Source organism: Aptenodytes forsteri, unplaced genomic scaffold, assembly GCF_000699145.1.
Source record: "Aptenodytes forsteri isolate BGI_AS27 unplaced genomic scaffold, ASM69914v1 Scaffold99, whole genome shotgun sequence".
Taxonomy (NCBI): Eukaryota; Metazoa; Chordata; class Aves; order Sphenisciformes; family Spheniscidae; genus Aptenodytes; species Aptenodytes forsteri.
Window position 1 is genome coordinate 2,484,830 of NW_008795321.1, and position 18,787 is coordinate 2,503,616.

At 37.9% G+C, this 18,787-nt stretch overlaps 1 protein-coding gene across 2 annotated transcripts in view; it reads left to right on the forward strand.

Annotated features, from left to right (window-relative positions):
- SMARCA2 (SWI/SNF related, matrix associated, actin dependent regulator of chromatin, subfamily a, member 2) overlaps positions 1 to 18,787 on the forward strand; it is a 116,315-nt gene that overhangs the window by 64,420 nt on the left and 33,108 nt on the right. For both annotated transcript variants that reach the window (XM_009279940.2, XM_009279941.2), the window contains 5 exons: positions 612 to 778; positions 3,739 to 3,902; positions 6,300 to 6,527; positions 10,066 to 10,143; positions 13,630 to 13,848. In XM_009279940.2, coding sequence (XP_009278215.1) covers positions 612 to 778; positions 3,739 to 3,902; positions 6,300 to 6,527; positions 10,066 to 10,143; positions 13,630 to 13,848 — 856 coding nt within the window. The remainder of the gene's footprint in view (positions 1 to 611; positions 779 to 3,738; positions 3,903 to 6,299; positions 6,528 to 10,065; positions 10,144 to 13,629; positions 13,849 to 18,787) is intronic.

An 18,787-nucleotide genomic window follows, 5' to 3' on the forward strand; every position in this document is an offset into this window, starting at 1 on the left:
TCACTGTGAGGCTGATTTAGACATGCTGTTTACTTTTATTCACTGTCTCAGTTACGACTTGAATTTCAGTGCTAAGAGTCTGTTTTGCAGTTCATAGCATAGAAGACAGAAGAGCAGCTAATCAAAGCCACTAAACATTGTTCAGGACTGCTATGGTTATATGACTAAAGAGTATATCCTCTGTCAAACTCCTCCCATTATCTCTGTATATTAGTTCAGTTTGGAATATTTCACTTTCGTGTGCATAGTAGTTGAGTGGCAAGGGAATTGTTTCTAACATGTGCCTGATGAATACAACTTAGAGCTGCAGTAAATGCCAGTTGAAAGCAAAACTAGCAGGTGAATGTCTTAACTGATAAAATGGTTATCTAGCTGAGAAGTAATGTTTATTTTGATAAATAATGAAACAGAATTGAGTTTCACAAAGGAAGGTATTCTGTGTGGTGTTTATTTTTTTATTTTGATCAACACAAACAATTTTAAAGCGAGAAAAGGGCTATTAATGTCTTAAGTAAATTAATCTCTCTGTGATACTCAGACACGATAATGACTGAAAACTTCTCTAAATGTGGGTTCATTGTGGCATTTACTGTGCTTTTTCTCTTCAACAGAGCTGAACTTTATCGGGCCTCAGGGAAGTTTGAGCTGCTCGATCGTATTCTACCAAAGTTACGAGCTACTAACCATCGTGTACTTCTTTTCTGTCAAATGACATCACTCATGACCATTATGGAAGACTACTTTGCCTTTCGAAATTTCCTTTACTTGCGTCTCGATGGTAAGCTAAATGAAAATAAAGGATAAATAATAAATTAGGAGGTAGCATGCTTCATTAGTTTGGGCATGGGAGACTTGGGTTCTCTTCCTAGTGTATTCTTAGCACACCAGTGATGTGATGTGACTATACAAAAGCGTAAACAGGTTCAAAAAATGATTTGACGAATCCATGAAGGAAGAGTCTGCAAGGGTATTTATCATGAAGTTACGGCAGTAGACCCTTAAGCTGCAGCTTACTAGAATTTTCTGTTCTTATAGACAAGATACTGAGCAAGATGTACTTTTGCCTTTCTCAATACAGTTGATCTTAAGTAATTCTCTGTCTCCCTGGCTCTCTGACTGTTTTCTTTCATCTGTTTAACCTGCAAACCATTTGGTCGAGGGATTGTTTCGATGAACACTCAGGTCTGTTCCTGGAATGCAGATTATGTAGAGATTTGATGTTTAGGGGCTGATTTCTTTTTCAAACAAGATTTGAAATCCAAGGTCCCAATCAGTTGTCTCTATTTAAGTTGCCTGAAAGTATTCTCATTATGAGAGATGATAATGCCAGTGTTTTGCCTAGATTCCAGTGGAATTAATTAATTTGTACCTGTTTAAAGTTCAACTGCTGTTCTCCACAGGATAGCTGAATTTCAGTGACAGGTGAAGTAGCACCTGTAGTTTTCTTCCTGAATTTCACAGGAAAGTCAGTAGCCTCAATTACTTTATGTGTAGATATGTTTTATTACCTTTGAATGAAAAGGTGGTTTAGAAACATAGTGGAGTAATATTGAAAGGAAAATAACTAGAAATAGCATATCCCATCTGAGGCGTAAACCTGTTTGAAAGAGGTTTCTGTTTTTGCCTTCTTCCATGTTGATGATCTCTGCCTCATACTGACCTTCTTAAATACTATTTTTACTTAATGTATTTATCTCACACATTATAGTATTACATAGGGCCAGCAGCATTTATCAGAATACCTTTTTAATAGAAAAGCAATAATTTAAGAAAAATATAAATAACAGCATGAATAAAGTGAGACTTTAAGGTCCTTTTGAATATTCTTTTTACAGCATTTTAAGTTGACTCTTTGCTTTATTTGGAAGAAAAAGTAATGCTGAGAAGTATTCTCGTCCTTTACAAATATTAATGAAAAAAACTTGAAATGCTATTATCCTCAAATGTAAAATGGAGTAATGAAACTGAGACACAAATGAGCTGTCTCTCTGTGCCACAGGATGTCTTTGTCAAAACTTGCTGAAGAACATAGTACCATGCTAACAAAACCCTCCTTGCACCTCTGGCTTGCAGGTGTTTTAATGCTTCCATTCAAGAAAGATGAATTATATTACATTTAAAATGTTCTAAATTACCTTACACCATGTATTTTAAAATGAATTCTTTTTCATGCTAGACTGTCTATGGCAATACGCAGTATGGTAAATAGAGCTCCTTGTTTTCTTTAAGGTTTTGCAGGTAATTCATTGAATTAGTGAATGAACCCTGTTTTCTTCTTTTCCAGTTTTGTGATGACAGATACCTTCCATGCTGGAATGTAATACATACATAGATTCTATCCAGCTGTCTTCTCACATAGAGTGTTTTCTACCTAAGTCATGTGCTTCTTAAGGAGATGGGTTTCTGTGGGCCAGCAGTTTGGCTGTGTGATTGTACTGAGTCTGACTGGGATGAAGTTAACTTTCCTCCCAGCAGCCCATACAGTGCTGTGGTTTGCATTTGTGGCTAGGTGGGGTTGATAACACACCAGTGATACCACTCCAGTGTTTTGGCTATTGCTGAGCAGTGCTTGCACAGTGTCAAGGCTTTCTCTCCAAACCACCCCTCCACCCTCAAGGCCAGTAGGCTGAGGGTGAGCTGGTACCCAGCCGGGACAGCTGACTCAAACTGACCACAGGGACGTGCTTAGCAATAAAAGCTGAGGGAAAGGAAGAGGATGCAGGGACGTTCCTCATTACAGCATTTGTCTTCCCAAGCAATCATTACGGGTGCTGAGGGCCTGCTTTCTAGGAAGAGGCTGGACATCTGCCTGCTGATGGGAAGTAGTAAATAAATTCCTCTTTTTGCTTTACTTGCATGCATAGCTTTTGCTTTTATTAAACTGCCTTTATCTCAGCCCAGGAGCTTTTCCATCTTATTTTCTCCCCCTGTACTGTTGAGGAAGGGGGGGTGGAGGGATGGGGGGCGGTCGACCCACCCACCACACAGAAAAACTTCATCTTTTGTGCCTATATCGAAACCTGAATAAAAATAGCAAACATTCTTTGGCTTTCAGTTACAGACAGAAGTGTAAAAAAGATAAGGCAAACAGTGGACCAGGCTAAGGTGGTCCATATAGACTGTTGTCGAAGTACATGAAATTCATCCAGTCGCCAGAGTGCACAGGGCTGGTTTTTTACTTAGAACGTTGTCTACATTTTCACCATGATTGAATTCTTTGCCTGCTCTCCCTCAGCCATTGTACACCATCACCCTCAAGATAGGACATTTTAAGAATTTTCAATCCTTTCGTATTAATTATGACTCTGAAGGCCAACACTGACATTTTGATAAATCTCTATATAAGTAACTTTTAAAAATATTTAGATGCTGTTGTGGCCAGAAGGAATTAATCAAAACTGGAGCTCTTTTTCGTTTGTGTATAGTAACTTCAGTTGAAATTTATGTGAGTCATAAAAAGGTGTAACAATGTTAGCCAACATTTTAAAGTCCACGTTTGAAATGTCAAAAGAAATACTTAAAAGGGGTATTTAGAAATCTGCCTCTTAGATGTGATAGGCAGTTGACCAAAACATTCGTGGCCAGTGTTTATTCTATATTGTGGAAAATGTAGCAAAGATGGCAAAGAGCAAGTGAGCTAAAATTTCCTTTCCAAATATACTTTTAGCAACTGACATTGTATTTATATTATTTCAGTTCACGTCTTTATTATAGGGTATTTTTTTTCTTTCTTTTCAGGCACAACAAAATCAGAGGATCGAGCTGCTCTGTTGAAGAAGTTCAATGAACCTGGGTCACAATACTTTATCTTCTTGCTGAGTACAAGGGCTGGAGGGCTAGGCTTAAATCTCCAGGCTGCTGACACTGTTATAATCTTTGATAGTGACTGGAATCCTCACCAGGTTATTTTTATTTACTTATCTTCAGGAAATGTGCAAAGAATTCATGATGCTTTTTTGGGTTGCTTCTTTAAATTGGGGGTATAGCCTGGGGTGAAAGGAGTAGATCCAGGTAAGTCATAAAATGCTGCTTTGAGAGGAATTAGTGAGGCAAACTGCTACAATCAGGAAATGTTTTGGTTTGAATCAGTGAAGTAATTCTGGGTCTGTGTATGTATTTTATCTGAGTCTCAGGGAATCCTGAGAGATAGGGGCCTTATAGACCTGCTTCATTTGTATAACTGTACTCATTCTTTAACCCTTAAGACATTAATAAGTAACTCCCCATTTTGAGTCTTCAGTAGGTAGGTTGCAATATTTTAGTAAAGGCTGTGCAGAGTGCTGCCTGTCTCAGGAAATTAGAGGTCGTATGAGTGCAGCAGTCTTGGCCTGAGACACCAAACTTACGCTGTTGGTGTGGGTGGGTAGTAGTGAGTACGGATCACCAGGAAAAGAGGGTATGAAACCACTTTGGCTTATTTAAAAAGGCCAGAAGAGTTAACTGAAGTCTGTCTTTGTCACTTAGTGCCCTTTTTTTTTTTTAAGAATATAAGTTAGATATCTATGGAAGTACATAGCTATGTGTGTGTTTTCAGCTATTGTGCAAATATATGCAAATCACATTGTGGTCAATGGCCACAAGTAAAAGTAAGGGAAGTGAGACTAAAAAGAGTTTTACACAGAACTTACAAGGCAGCACTCCTATAGATGCCATGGTGACCAATTTAAAGCAAGACTTAAGAAATTTGGAGCAATTATATTTAGAGGTTTTAAAAGCAGCTCAGAAAGCACTTCATTCTTTGTATTTTTGGTTGTCTTTGTCTTTAGGTCACATGTCACAGACAAGTTTAATGCAGAGTACTGTATATTTCAGCAGTTGAATAGCAATAAATCCTTGCAGTATAGTAAAAATTACAGAATATTTTCTGGAGTATTCAGTGGGCAGATTGCTAAATTACAAAATCATAGAATTATAGGACCATTTAGGTTGGAAAAGATGCTTAAGATCATCAAGTCCAGCTACAAACCTAACACTGTCAAGTCCACCACTAAACCATGTCCCTAAGCACCACATCTACGCTGTCCTATTGCTTATTACCTGGGAGAAGAGACCAACGCCCACCTCGGAACAACCTTCTTTCAGGTAGTTGTAGAGAGCAATAAGGTCTTCCCTCAGGCTCCTTTTCAATGCATGCAGTTTCTCTTCTCCTGCAGATGGGAGTGATTTGTTCATTTTAATGAGCAGTGTGCTAAAAGAGGATAGCTGGGGGGGCGGGCAGGAGGCAGGTGGAACTTAAACAGTGTTATTTCCAGAAATAAAAACTTCTGTTTCCTTGCTTTACCATTTTCCTGTGCTTCTGAGAATGATTATATAAACAAATTCATATTGTAGCTTCATCTTCACTGTTACTGCAAACTTCAAATACGCCTTTAGGTTGCAGCAGCTGCATCGTATGTAGTGCTTGGGAGGGGAATTGTGGGAGGGAAGAGCTAACAATGGTAGCAAAAGCAAGGTGCTGGAGTGAAATAGGCAAACTCATTGCGTTTTCTTTTTTTTCTCTACATTAAGAAATTTCTGTGTTGTGAAGTAGCACAAAACTGTGATAGAATTTTGAGGTTAGGTATGTTTCATTATATGACTATGCTGAAGTTGAAACACATAATTTATAGGAGTTAATGGATTTCTCTTTTCCCCAAAGAAAATAGATAAGATTTTGAATTAATAAAATAAATTCTTTACTTTACTTCCATCATTACTAAGTGCAATCACCTGACCAAAAAGGTTGCATTGATTCACAGTCTTGTATATATGAACTTTCAATCAGCAAGATCATATTTAAGCTGTTTTAATACCAATATTCCAAGTTAAAAGCTGATTCAACAGATCAAATAATTTTAAGTTAACTTATTTAAGAATTAGCAACGGCCTTTAGTAGATAAGTTAATGTATGGGTTTTTCCTAGTAATTTTGTTGCTTTCTTTTCCTGCAGTCAAGAGATATTTTACTTCAGGGTTCATTCTGGCTTGGAAGGTCATGAGCTTTGAATAGAAGGGAAAAAATAAATACATCAGCCCTTCTTAGTCACTGCACATGCTTTCAAGAAGTTTTTGGCTTACTGCACATACACTGTACAGAGCATGTCCATGTTTTTTCCTTTCAGTTTTACCCCTACCTGGGTCTGATGAAGTTTTGGGAAAGAAAACAATGAGGAATGAACCATGTGAATTGTGGTGGACTGTCATTTGAGTACTTCCTTTTTATACCAAAAAGAATTCAGCATTATAATGTCCTTTAAGCAGAGAACGATTTCTGTAGTACACTTACAATATAAATCACTCTCTGTGTTCTTTGCCTAATAGGACTTGCAGGCCCAAGATAGAGCTCACCGAATTGGTCAGCAGAATGAAGTTCGAGTCCTGCGACTGTGCACTGTGAACAGTGTGGAAGAGAAGATACTCGCTGCTGCAAAGTATAAGCTGAATGTAGATCAAAAAGTTATTCAGGCTGGAATGTTTGATCAGAAATCTTCAAGCCACGAAAGGAGAGCCTTCCTACAGGCTATATTGGAGCATGAAGAAGAAAATGAGGTAAGGTAGTTAGAAATAATCAGTAAGAGGATGTTTCAGGAAGTACTGAGTCATTTTTTTAATCAGTTACAAAGATTGTCATCTCCTTTGAAATTAGAAATTTCATCATATTCTTACCGTCCAGTTAAAGAAACAACTTCATTTTTCTCTCTTTTTTTTGGTTGCAGTAATAGGTTATAATGTCATGGTTATGATGTAACAGTTATGATTAAATCTTAGTGTAGAATTAGGCATTGCAACTTAAATCCATTCTGCCCTTTCATAATTTTGGCAAAAAATTGTATTCAAACAAAGATTTTTTCCAAAAGAGATTATAAAAGAGTTCCTAAATCCAGTTTATATGATAAACTAGATAATCTGATTTTCAGACATGCTGAGCAACTAGCACTACCTAGGTTCAATCATGAAAGACCCTGCTTACTGTGCTTCTTTTGGATCCTGGGTTAAGATCTGCTTTGACGTACTTTGGGCTTAGGGCAAGTCAGCAAAATAATTGTTTCTTTCTGGTGCTGTATCCAACCTGGACTTCTGGTTACCACTTCCTCTTCAAGAAACAATTAGCTGTTTAAAAACAGCTGTCAAGTCTTTCCTTATGATAGTGGGAAGTGAGGTTATAGAATCACTGACTGTATGTCCCTGTCTTTTCATTGTGTTTTCTCTGGAATTGTGATTGTGGAATGGTGAGCCCCTTCTTTTGCCTGTCACTGCAGACTCTTCTCTTAAAGTGGACACAATTCAGCATTTGGATGAAAGCCGCATTTGGGAGAGAGTGTATAAATGTATCAATTATACCGAAGACACACACAAAAAAATCCCATTCTGCAGTGACATTTTCCCGCCTTGAAAATATCCTGTACTGGTTAAAGACGCAGAGATTTCAAGCCTAATTTTGCCTTATGAGTATGCCTTGTACATCTGAATCTGGTGGACACTGAAAGAAAAGATGATTCTATAGTCTGTGTTTCACAGGCATCCTTCATTATGTGGTGTAAAGTTTCAAAGACCAAGGAGTTTACTTCTTCAATAATTAAACCTTCTGTGTAAACTCTTTGTCTTGTTGTGCATTTAGAAAAAGCTAGTACATCATTAAGATAGAATTTCGTATTGTTGTTTTAGTATTTTTCCTAAGAAATGAAAGAAGAGTGACAGTTTTATCAGTAATTGTCTTTTATTTAGGATGTGAATGCAGAAATGGGATGATGTATATGTACCATTTTTGATTAAGTAAAACTGTAGTTCTCAAGCAGCCAACACCATCTATATGAATAGAGAGTTGAACTTCAAACCAATAGAAATTTTCAGTAAGCCTGTGGTTTTGTTTTTAAAATTTATGTAACTTTATGTGTTCAAAGCCCTAGAAAATATTTATCTGAAAATGTTTCAAAAGTCAGGACTGTAGTTCAGGCCTGGTTGACATGCCTTATTTCATAGATGACTTCAGAGCCATCTGCTTCTTGTGTGTTGTTCAAATACACTTGGTCTGCTGTCCTGAAGCAAGCACAGTTTCAACCAAGGTTTGCTTGCCATAACCCAGCATCAGTCTTCAAAGCAAGCATTGATATTGCAGTCTGACTCCTAACAGTCAGTATGAAGCTGAAGCTTTCAAGTAGAATTTCTTTGTGAACAGAGACTATGCAAAACTTTGCCCAAACACTGAAACTGCTGAGGGAGTAAGAGGGATTGAATTTGCACCATTCTGCACTGGTCAGCCATTGCTGCTTCATTGCAACAACACTGGAAACAAAATTCGAGTATCAAATGAGAGATTGACAAGAAAAGGTAAACCTCTCAGTTAAAAGTTATGAATGTCAAAACAACTTTGACTTGCAGATGTGACTGGCACATCTAATAGATTGTTTAGTGACCACCTAGTTAAATATTCCCATGCTAAGCATGCTTTAAACTTGCATATCGAAGCTTTTTGCACTTGTACGTAGAGCACCATACTCTATTTGTACTTTCTTAGTAGTTTTTGTTAATTCAGCATCAAAACTCCCCTTATTTTTCTTTCCCCTTTCCTCTCCTTTTTGCTCGTTTTTTCTCTTAGCAGTACTAGATAAAGAGGTAATTTCTGTGTATTTACAAAGATACATTAGAATAATAGGAATCTATGACAGGTGATTAGAAGTAACTTGTTCATGGAGGCGTTTTTTGTTGGCATTGGTGTTTATAATTTTTTCTTCTGCCAAGCCTACCTGGCTGGCAACAGGATTATCCAGACTAACCACAGATGATGCGGACACTGTTGTTACAGCTTCTGCTGTGGGATCCCTTATTTTTTTCAGGTCACAAGTTGCTCTGTTTGAGATGATAGGAAGCATGTGAAACTTCCATGAGGGTCACATTCTTCACTGATCATAAAAGAAGGGATCTGTACTCTTTTGAGTATTTTCTCTGCGTGTGTAACTGTAACTTCCTTTTCTTGAACATTGAAGGAGCACTGACTAGAAGTGAGAAGAACTAGCGCTCTGTTGTTTTCCCAGTTGCTTTTTTTATGTTAAAATTTAAATTATATGTACATTAAGGTACAGAGGTGTTCATTGGGAATTGCATTAAGAAATGTATTTTTTTTCTGAAGTGTAGAAATCTTGCCAGTGGAGGGAAAATAAGATGTGTGGATATAAACAAAGGCCTTTTCTGTTTGTCTCTGGGAAAAAAAGAAAGCTACAGAATGTTAGTTTTTTGGGTGCTATATGCAGCATTCTATACTCCCATTTCACTGAGTACAAAACATGAGTTTTCATGAAAAATTCTAGGTCTGCAGCATACTGTAACATAGATTCAGTAAGCCCTATGTAGGAACCAGTCTGTAGTTTTATTGTTTCGATTGACCTGTTTGTCAGATTTGAAATGCCATGTACTTTCAGAATAATTCAGGAAGGGAAACTGAACGTTGTGGACTCTGACTTTGTTAAAATGGGTATCATAGCTGTTCAGCTTTAACATTTTTAGTTGAATACTACAGTTCTAAGTTGTTTTTCCAAGGACTGTTTCTGTTTTTATGAAATGATCCATTTTGTCTGAAGTCAGAGGTTCACATCTCAATTTGTAAGCAGATAATGGTCAAGAGAAAGAGGGATTCAGGGTTTTTTTCCAGTATCATGACATGTTTCATTTTTTTCATTTAACCAGGACTTTTTCATTCTCCTTGCTTTGACAGCAAAGACCTCATAATGCAGAATGGTATTTCTGAGGGAGTACTGTAGAACAGTAGAACGGAAATGCATATATTTTAACTGAAGCACTAACTGTGCTTCTGACCCAGGAAAACCACAACCCAAAATTTCCTGGTTGCGTATTTGCTCATTTCCTCCTTCTCAATTTATGAAGGTTGTAGTAAGTCCCAGTCTTCTCTCTGATTATGTCTATCTTGCGTTACTTCTGAATCGCTGAACACTTTAAAAGTTTTAGTTTCATTTTGAGTGTTTCACACGTGTCGTGACAGAAGGAGGGTCAGTGCAACACTGACCTGATGGAGGCTGTTGCTTCAAGTTGCACGTAGCTTCTTTCTAATACTTTTATCCATCTGTGTAACCAGGAGGAAGATGAAGTTCCTGATGATGAGACTCTGAACCAGATGATTGCTCGACGTGAGGAGGAGTTTGATCTCTTTATGGTAAGGATGATATGATCATAAGTAGAATATCTTCTCTAGTGTTTTTAACAAAGGCCTTAACCTTTTGTCATTCAAATTTTAGAAAACTTTGTTGGAGGAATAGGCTTTATTTACTTCCGTTGTTTATCTGAGGAAAGAAGTGTGGTCTACTTAAATACAGTTCCTCACATGACAGAGAGACTTCAGAGATCCTTGCAGACAGTGCAGTGGAACAGTGCCAATCTGGAGGAAGAGTCTGGCACGACCTGAGAAATTTACAGTGCAAAACTGATAGTCACAGTTTGGCTTGCTAATTCTACAACATACTTTTCTTTTTCAACATTTCTTCCAACTTCAGGGGTGAGATATTGGCAAGGATAACTACAATAACTTAACAAGATAGTGAATTAGTAGACTGACAGTGCTGTTTTCTTTGTGAGTTAACTGGTGTTTGCTGATGGTTTTGTCAAGGGCCCAGTTAGCTGCATCTCTGCTGCTTCAACAGTTGAACAGTTACCGAAGTAGAGCTAGTGACAGTGGTTCAAATGTGAGCAACTCGTTTTTATTAGTACTTCCCTTTTTCTTAGTGCTACTACAACACTGATGGAATAATTACTAAAATGTCAGTGTAGGCATGGCTCTTGCCTTTTAGTGTGTGTACAATGTGAGGATTGCTGGAGGACCTTTGAGAGTCACTGACACAGCAACAGAAGAATACTTAAGTACTGAAGGTGTAAAGCACCATCCCCTCTAATTCTGCAGAGGCTGCTTTGTTCTGCAAGGTGGAACAAGACAGACACTCGTATGTGCATGCATGAAAGTGTATCAGGTGGTATCCACAGAAACAACCATTGATAGGACCACAGCTTTTTAATCCCTCACCATCTTCTGCTCAAGGATTCATCTGTAAAACTTCACTGTTAGGGAAGTGTGCAGGGACCCTTTTTACATAAGTGACAGTTGTTCAGGTGCACAGTTGGCAAAGTCCATATTCCCCCACATGGCCATGCCTTTTGTCATTGCTGACTTGCCAGTTTAGTCCTTTTGTGCTAAGTTTCATTTAATGTTATCTCAGAAGAACTGAAGTCCCTAAAGCTAGGCTGGACAGAAAATGAGTGCTTACAGGCACCTGTCTTTTTAAACTTCCCTTCAGTGATTCAGATGTAAGGAGATTTACATGATAGAAACCAAGAGGTGGCCATTTGATCTAAAACTCAAAAGGAATAATTTCAGCCAAATTACTGGATGAAAGTACCCTGAGTTCTGTGAAGGCAGATTGGCTGCTGGAGAAAGCTTGTCAGTACTTCTCCTTCAGACCCAGAAGGAAAGAACTAATCCATGGATTGAAAGTAGCTGATGAATTTATGTCTGTTTGCAGGAAATTTCTACAACTTCATCTTTTTGGATTAAGTTTGAAGGCTATTAACAGCCATTTGGTAAAACAGTTGAAGGGTCTAGAGTGAAGACAGTTTTAGCACTGTGTGGGCTGAATTTATGTTTTTCATATTAATTTATATGAAAGTTTTTAGAAGAGAGTAAAGAGTTGGTAGTAGGTAATAAAAATTTGAAGATGCAAAGCTAACGTGCTTTGAAAGCCAGAGGTTTAAAAATACTTGATAGAAAACAGCTATTAAATTATACTGCCTTAGTGTTCAGTCTTTGTTTTAGAAATAGAAACATGGTCATTAGGGAAAAAAATGAAGTTTCAGCATTCACTTCATATACTTAATGTCATTATAATATGATGTCCCTGACTTCACTGAAGTTCACTGCTAAGTAATAGAGAAATCTGTCCCATCTATCCCGTTTGGGCCTTCTCTCAGTGCAGCTTGCTAGTTGCCAAGTTAGCAATAAACCAAGCCACATGTCTGGCTTGAATGAGACATTTTTTGAAATGAATTCAGATTGAATGAGATGTTCTTTAAAAGGTGAAATATGGAAGTCTGCTATAAAAAACTAAAGGCTATACAACCCATTCATCATTGTCTGAGGTAATGAAGGATGGGGAAAACCCCGATGTATTTATAGTTGCTTCTTGAATGTAGTTGGACCTGCAGACTGAAGACACGCATCTTACGTTCTGCTTTTCACTGAGTTTAGAAATCGGATAGGGCACCAGACAAGATGATGAAGACCACTGTGCCTGAGGTAGTAGTTTGGGAATGCTTGTATTTGAGAAATGCCAGGATGAGAGAAGATTCATCATATTCTACAGTGCCATCATTAAGCCTCAGTTAGTAAATTTGGCTAGATTTGAGCTGCCCCTATAGACGGATAATACCTCTGAATTTATGCATCTCTGTGTCTTGGCTAGGGGTGTAAAAGGATGATATGTCTAGTTGGCATCCTGTATAAGTGCAGAACCATGCACACAAGGGAGGGGTTTGTACATAATTGAGAATGCTTTTTACAAATGTTTACTGGCCAAAGCAGTAGCCTGTTCTGATGCTACAGCCAATTCTGGTGCCGGTCTATTTATGTTAGTTTTTCAAATACGAAAATTAAATGCCCGGTGGCCACCTGTTTGTTTTCTCTGCTTAGTGACTGATCACGGAGTGTTTAAGTACAGTATGACTCTTCAAAAGGCCTATTTGAAAAGGCTATTCATATTATCTGATTTGGGCTCTTAAAAAAATGCAAATGAGATTCACAGAACCATAGGAGCCTAGGTCAGCGTATAGTCAATAGGCAGAGGTGGATGCTTCCCCAGGATGATTATAAAGCACCTCACTGATGAGTCTACAGTAGGTCATGGGAGTGTATCCTAAGTATCCATATCTGTTTTCTGAGGTAATTGCTCACCACACTTGAAATTAATTTATGTGATTATTTCGATTTCAGCTTAAAGCCTTAACAGTGCCTTCTAATATTCTTAACACTTTACCTAATCTTATCTGATATTTTTTGTATGTGCCTAGTACAGCAGTGAGATCAGGAAAAATTCAGTAGTTTAAGCATGTTGGCTTTCTGGCACTGTGTAGGCAAGCTTTCCTCTGAATTTCTTAAGTCTCTCTCTTGTTTCCTTTTTTCTAATACCAGCTTTTAAATTTTCTTCTTCTGATATTCAGGCTCACAAAACTAGTGTGTTTTCAGTTACTCTTTTTAATTGCATAAAAATAACAACTTATGGGGATATTGTCAAGGAATGATGAGTATTTGCAGATCACGTTTATAAATACAAAGAAACCATAAAACCTGTGCAAAAAAGGAAGAGAGTTGTTTAATTAACACAACACAACAGTGTTCTTGTGACCTGCTTTGTATCACTTAGCTGCTGTGTTGTCTCAGTTACTTCAGTAAAAGCTGATTATGGATTACTGAACTTGACTGAAAATCAACCATCAAGTGTAGCTTCTTCTTTTTATAGTTGCATTTTAGAAGTATTTAGAAGTATCGTGGAAGGACTTGGTTTAAAGTTTGAAGTATCATTAGATAGCCAGGAGTTTCCACGGTTCACTTAATATTTGCCCTTAAAACTGTTTAATCCTTTCCCAACTGCCATTGCAGCGTATGGACATGGACCGTCGCAGGGAGGATGCCAGAAACCCCAAGCGTAAGCCCCGCTTGATGGAGGAGGATGAATTACCATCCTGGATTATTAAGGATGATGCTGAAGTTGAAAGGCTTACGTGTGAAGAAGAAGAAGAGAAAATATTTGGAAGAGGATCCCGTCAACGCAGGGATGTGGACTATAGTGATGCTCTCACAGAGAAACAATGGCTGCGGGTAGGTTGTCCCTTTTATTTGTTTGGGTTTTTTTTTACAGTTGAAATTTATTCATTTGTGGTGGTTTTTTTTTTCTTTTTGGAGACTGCACAGTTGCACCAGGGAGGGCACAATGTAGTAGTTAAGGCCTAAATATCCTTATTATCCAGCTTTTGCTGCTGTGTTGAAGGCGTAAGTAAATTTTAAGCTGCATTGCTGAAACTTAAATCAGTGTTACTAAATGCTGAATGAGGACTATGATAGCTTTCTATTGCAACTATTCTATTGTCTTGGATCTTGACATGAACGTCTTTAGACACTTTCGTGTGTGTCATCTTTAAGATACATGAAGAATTCTTTTATGGTGGAGAATACTGGTGATCAGTGTATATTACAGCTTTCTATGCTGCAAAAGCTTAATTTTATTTTTTTAAATACCTGAATTTAACCCTTTTAAGAATTTGGAAACTTTCACATAAGTCTTCTTTCTTTCATGCTGTTTCATTTCCAAGTCCTGAGCATCTCCACTGAGATCAAAACCCTTGCTAAATGATATAAGAATTTAAGACCTGAAAATAAAGATTCTAAACTTAACTCACACCAAATCTGTGATTTTGTTGTACTTGAGGATTCTTGCCGTTCTTCTGCAAAATACACATCTAATGAATTCTAATGCATGTGCCTTTTCAGAATGGTAGTAACTGGGGTGGTAAGGAGGTGAGGATTGATTGTTGGAAGGTCTTTTCAAAACCAGGAAATTTGATAATGTTATGATTTCCAAAACATATAGATAAACTATAGTACGTGCAAAACTAGTCTATGTGGTTTGCCAGAGTAAGTTTTGTCGTAGAATAATTACAGACTTAGTGCCAACATGAGTATGCAGTCTAGTTTTTGTGTATAATTTGCTAAAGATAGGTAGAAATCTTACCTACTTCAGCTACAAACGTGGTGTTTGTGAGAGTGCATTGTGAATACTATGCTAAGAGCTAATCCAGATTCTGCTGCTGGGTGTGAAGCTTAGGGGAGCGAAGGTTTGAATTATACATCAGCTGTAAATCTAAGCAAGGTTATGAAACTACAGAAGTTTGATACTTGGCATTTTCAAGTAGTCAATGGAGAAGAAAGACGTAGAAACACAAGCTCCTGCCTGGACTGTCGAACATTTACCCTTTCCTACAATGGAAGTGCTTGCAGTATAGCATACATCTACTCAAGGTCATTTTAAGCTAATTATGTTTAATGATGGAATACTCTGGCTATGGCAACATAGAAGTTAGCTTCGGCTTGCATGTTTTGTGTCTTGAGTTGGCTCTGATATTTGTGTTAAGTGCTTTACTGTCAAAAATGGCAGCCCTAAAAAAATCATCTAATCCATCTTCCTACTCAGGGTGGAATCATCCAGTCCTGTGTCATTTATAATAGATGTTCATCTGATCTGTTGTTCAAGGGCTTCCCTAGCAGTGAATTTAGAAGTCCACAGGGGAATGTATTTAACTGTTTGGCTTTCCCTTATATTTTATCTGTATTTTCTTGTTGGATTTTAAGCCAATTACTTCTTGTTCTAATCACTCTGGTCATGCAGAATGGGCTGCTACCTTTCTTTTTTTAACATTTCTTTATGTCATAGAAGAGTTGTTTCCCTGTTCAGTCAATTTGTAAGGTTTACAACCACTGCTCATTCAGTCTTTTCCCATAGTTCCTGTTTTCTAGATCTCTTGATTGTTTTCACTGATTTCCCCTAGCTGTTCAACGTGTGACTGACGTCTTTCTGCAAGTTTGGTCAAAAGCTAGACATCAAAATTTCAGGTGCAGCCTCATTTGAATAAGGAGGAGGAGTTCTTTTGCCTAACTTCTAGGATACTTACACCTCATGATCCAGTATTTCATTTTCTTAACAGTAAAGGTATTGACCCATGTTAAATTTTCGATTCAATATAAGCCTTTAATCCTTTTCTGTGGATCTACTTCTTCACCAGGTTTTTCAGAATCATGTTTCGTATAGTCGATCTTTTCTTCCTAGTAAGAGGATTTAGCATATGCCCTTGTTGATGATATCCAAGTTTTCTTCACCAATTTTAATTTTAAGCCTGTCCTCAATTGAACTTCTGGTCAGCTTGGTGTTCTTTGGAGATTTGGTAGGCATACTTTCTATTCTGTTTTCCTAAAGACACTAAAAACACTGAAAAGCACTGGGCCATTTGATAAAGAGCCATTAAGGAATATTCTGAAAACAATTTCTTACCAGTTCTCCATTTACTTGATAGTAATTGTTTTCATTGTTTGCTTCTGAGACTGTTGTGCGAGGCCAGGTCAGGAACCATGCTAGTCAAGATGGTACATACACTACCCCGTTTTCAACATGGCTTGTTACTCTATTGAGAAAAACTAGTGTCCCTCCTCCTCCCTATTGAGTTGTTAAGCATGTTCTCAAATTAGCTAAGTTAAAGCTAAGTCAGATTGCTTCACGCTGCATTGCAGTCACTGCTGTGACGCTATTGTATACATATTTTAACTTGCGCTTTCAGTTGGACTTGAGAGTGTGTTGAAACAAATGCAAGTGTAGGAACTACTAATACTTTTAGACTCTTTATTCAGAGGGATTGTATTTATAGCGTAACACTGCTTATGCAGGTTCAAAATAAAAACTCTCCATTGCGTGGATACTGAAATCTATGTCAAGTTTCCTGAGTTTTTTCATGAAGTTATTTTCTGTGTGTATGTGTGTGTGCATGTGTGTGTGTGTAAAACAGAGTTCTTTGTCACACCCATTGGCCTCCCACCACCATCACTTTTATGTCTTCTTTGAGAATTTAAGTGTTTGTCTTTTTCTGTAATGACATCTCTGGAAGATCGTAGAAAAAGCGATAATAATCTTGTACAACATTTTCAAGGGAATCTTTAAGTATATAAATGTATAAAATTGTGGTAGATAGTTCGTAAGCATTTGTATCTTGCAACTTTGTCACTGTAACTTGTAAGGTAACAGTATCGTGCATATTGCATGAAAACTTTGATTTAATAATTTCATGTTCTCTTGGATGCAGTGAACTACTTATATCAGTAAAACTGGAAAAAATAGAAGAGCCAGTAAGTTCTGAATTAAGAATGGTACTTTAATTCATAAGACATCCTTTTACCCATGTTGTGTATCATGCCACTCTCCAAAGGTAACTATAGATACTTCTATTTTTATTGCAGTGTTACTGAAGAATGAGATTTATTTACCAGCAGCAAGGGATGCCTCTCATATTTTCTCTTGCTGTGGCTGCTATTACAGCTTTATAGCTGTCTTCTCATGGAGTTTTCTGGTGTAAAACTTTGCATTTCTGACTAGTAAGTAGGTTTCATAATCCAGTCCTCAGCTGTCTCTTTTTCTTTGTGTCTTGGGGAAGTTGACTAGATCTCTTCCAAGGAGTTTTGCTTCAGTCAGCAGCCACAACTCGGACCATGGAGATCAGCTACCTGCTCCTTTTCAGTTAGACTTTGACCCCTCTGCTGATGCACCCAACACTGAAGAGTCTAGTTAAGGTCATGGCAGAGCCCCACAGGATCTGCCATACGCCTCAAGGTCTGTATGCATGCATGTATACTGACCAAGTATGTCAGTTTCCTCCTTGCTAGGAGGTCAAGTACCTGAGTTTGGAGGCAGGAGACAAAGTAATTACAGAAGCCAAACCTATGGACATACGCAGTGTTTAGTGAGATTGTGCTGCTGCCCTAAACAACCTGTAATTCAATAACAGCCTCCCAGGGAAGCTGTAAGACACAAACGGGCTTCATCACTAGCTGTCGCTGCAGCCTGCTGTTCTATAACTGTTGGCATGACAACCATATTTCCTGGAAAAAAAACCAGGAAGGAGGAGTTTGCTTCCTGATCCTACGAAGCATTTATATTCTGGAAGTATTTCATGGTCTAGCAGATTCTATCCCTGCACGACTTCTAACAGGACTGCAAAATAATTTACTGGATCCCATGGCAGATTATTTTCTAGAGGGGTCATCTACGAAGGACTCCATTGCTTAGAGCAGGCCTCAAGAATCAGAGAATTTGTTTGAGTAGTTGTAGATTTGTACTTGAGTAGTACAAGACTCTTAAGGCAGTTGCACCTGGATTCAGCTTCTCATTCAATTTAATTGCTGGCTAGGTGACATGAATAAAGTTTTATTCCCTAGTTGTGCAGTTCATTTGAAACAGCTTTGCATGTTGGCCAGGGAAACATATTTGAGTCCAAAACGAGCAGTGTCTCATTTACCTCATGCAGACATGCAAAAGTCAACTATTGTGGACTACTTGTTTTGCTGATCTAAAAATTGTAAGTGAAATTCAAGCATTTAGTCTGTAATTAGTCAATCTTACTTAAATTTAAAAAAAAACAGTGCTGGCTTTCATACATACAGGATATCTGGTGAATACTGTTTAACATAATCATGACATAAATTTTATTTGCTTTTTTGTTTATATTTACTAACTAAGGTAAATACATTGTATAATAAATCAAACTACCTAGCAGGAAAATGTTGGGCATGTTTTCAACTGTTTTCTCATCAGCCGGAACTTTACGTAACTTTCTGATTTTACACACAGTCTAATAGTCTGTTTAAAGTTAGGTCTGGCATCAGAGGTAGTAAAGTTGGGCCAGCTTGTTACTGCAACTTGACATAAATTACTAAAAGTTTTTCAGTTAGGTTCGTTAGGTTTTCTGAGAGAGCTTCACTTTTATGTATACAACTTTAGAATCAATACTAAGAAGATACTTTAAGACACGGTTTTGTAAACTGTGATGGTGGAATTTGCAGAGGGACCTGGACAGGCTGGATCGATGGGCCCAGACCAATTGTATGAGGTTCAACAAGGCCAAGTGCCGGGTCCTGCACTGCAACAACCCCATGCAGCGCTACAGGCTTGGGGAAGAGTGAGAGTGAAGCTGCCTGTCGGAAAAGGACCTGGGGGTGTTGG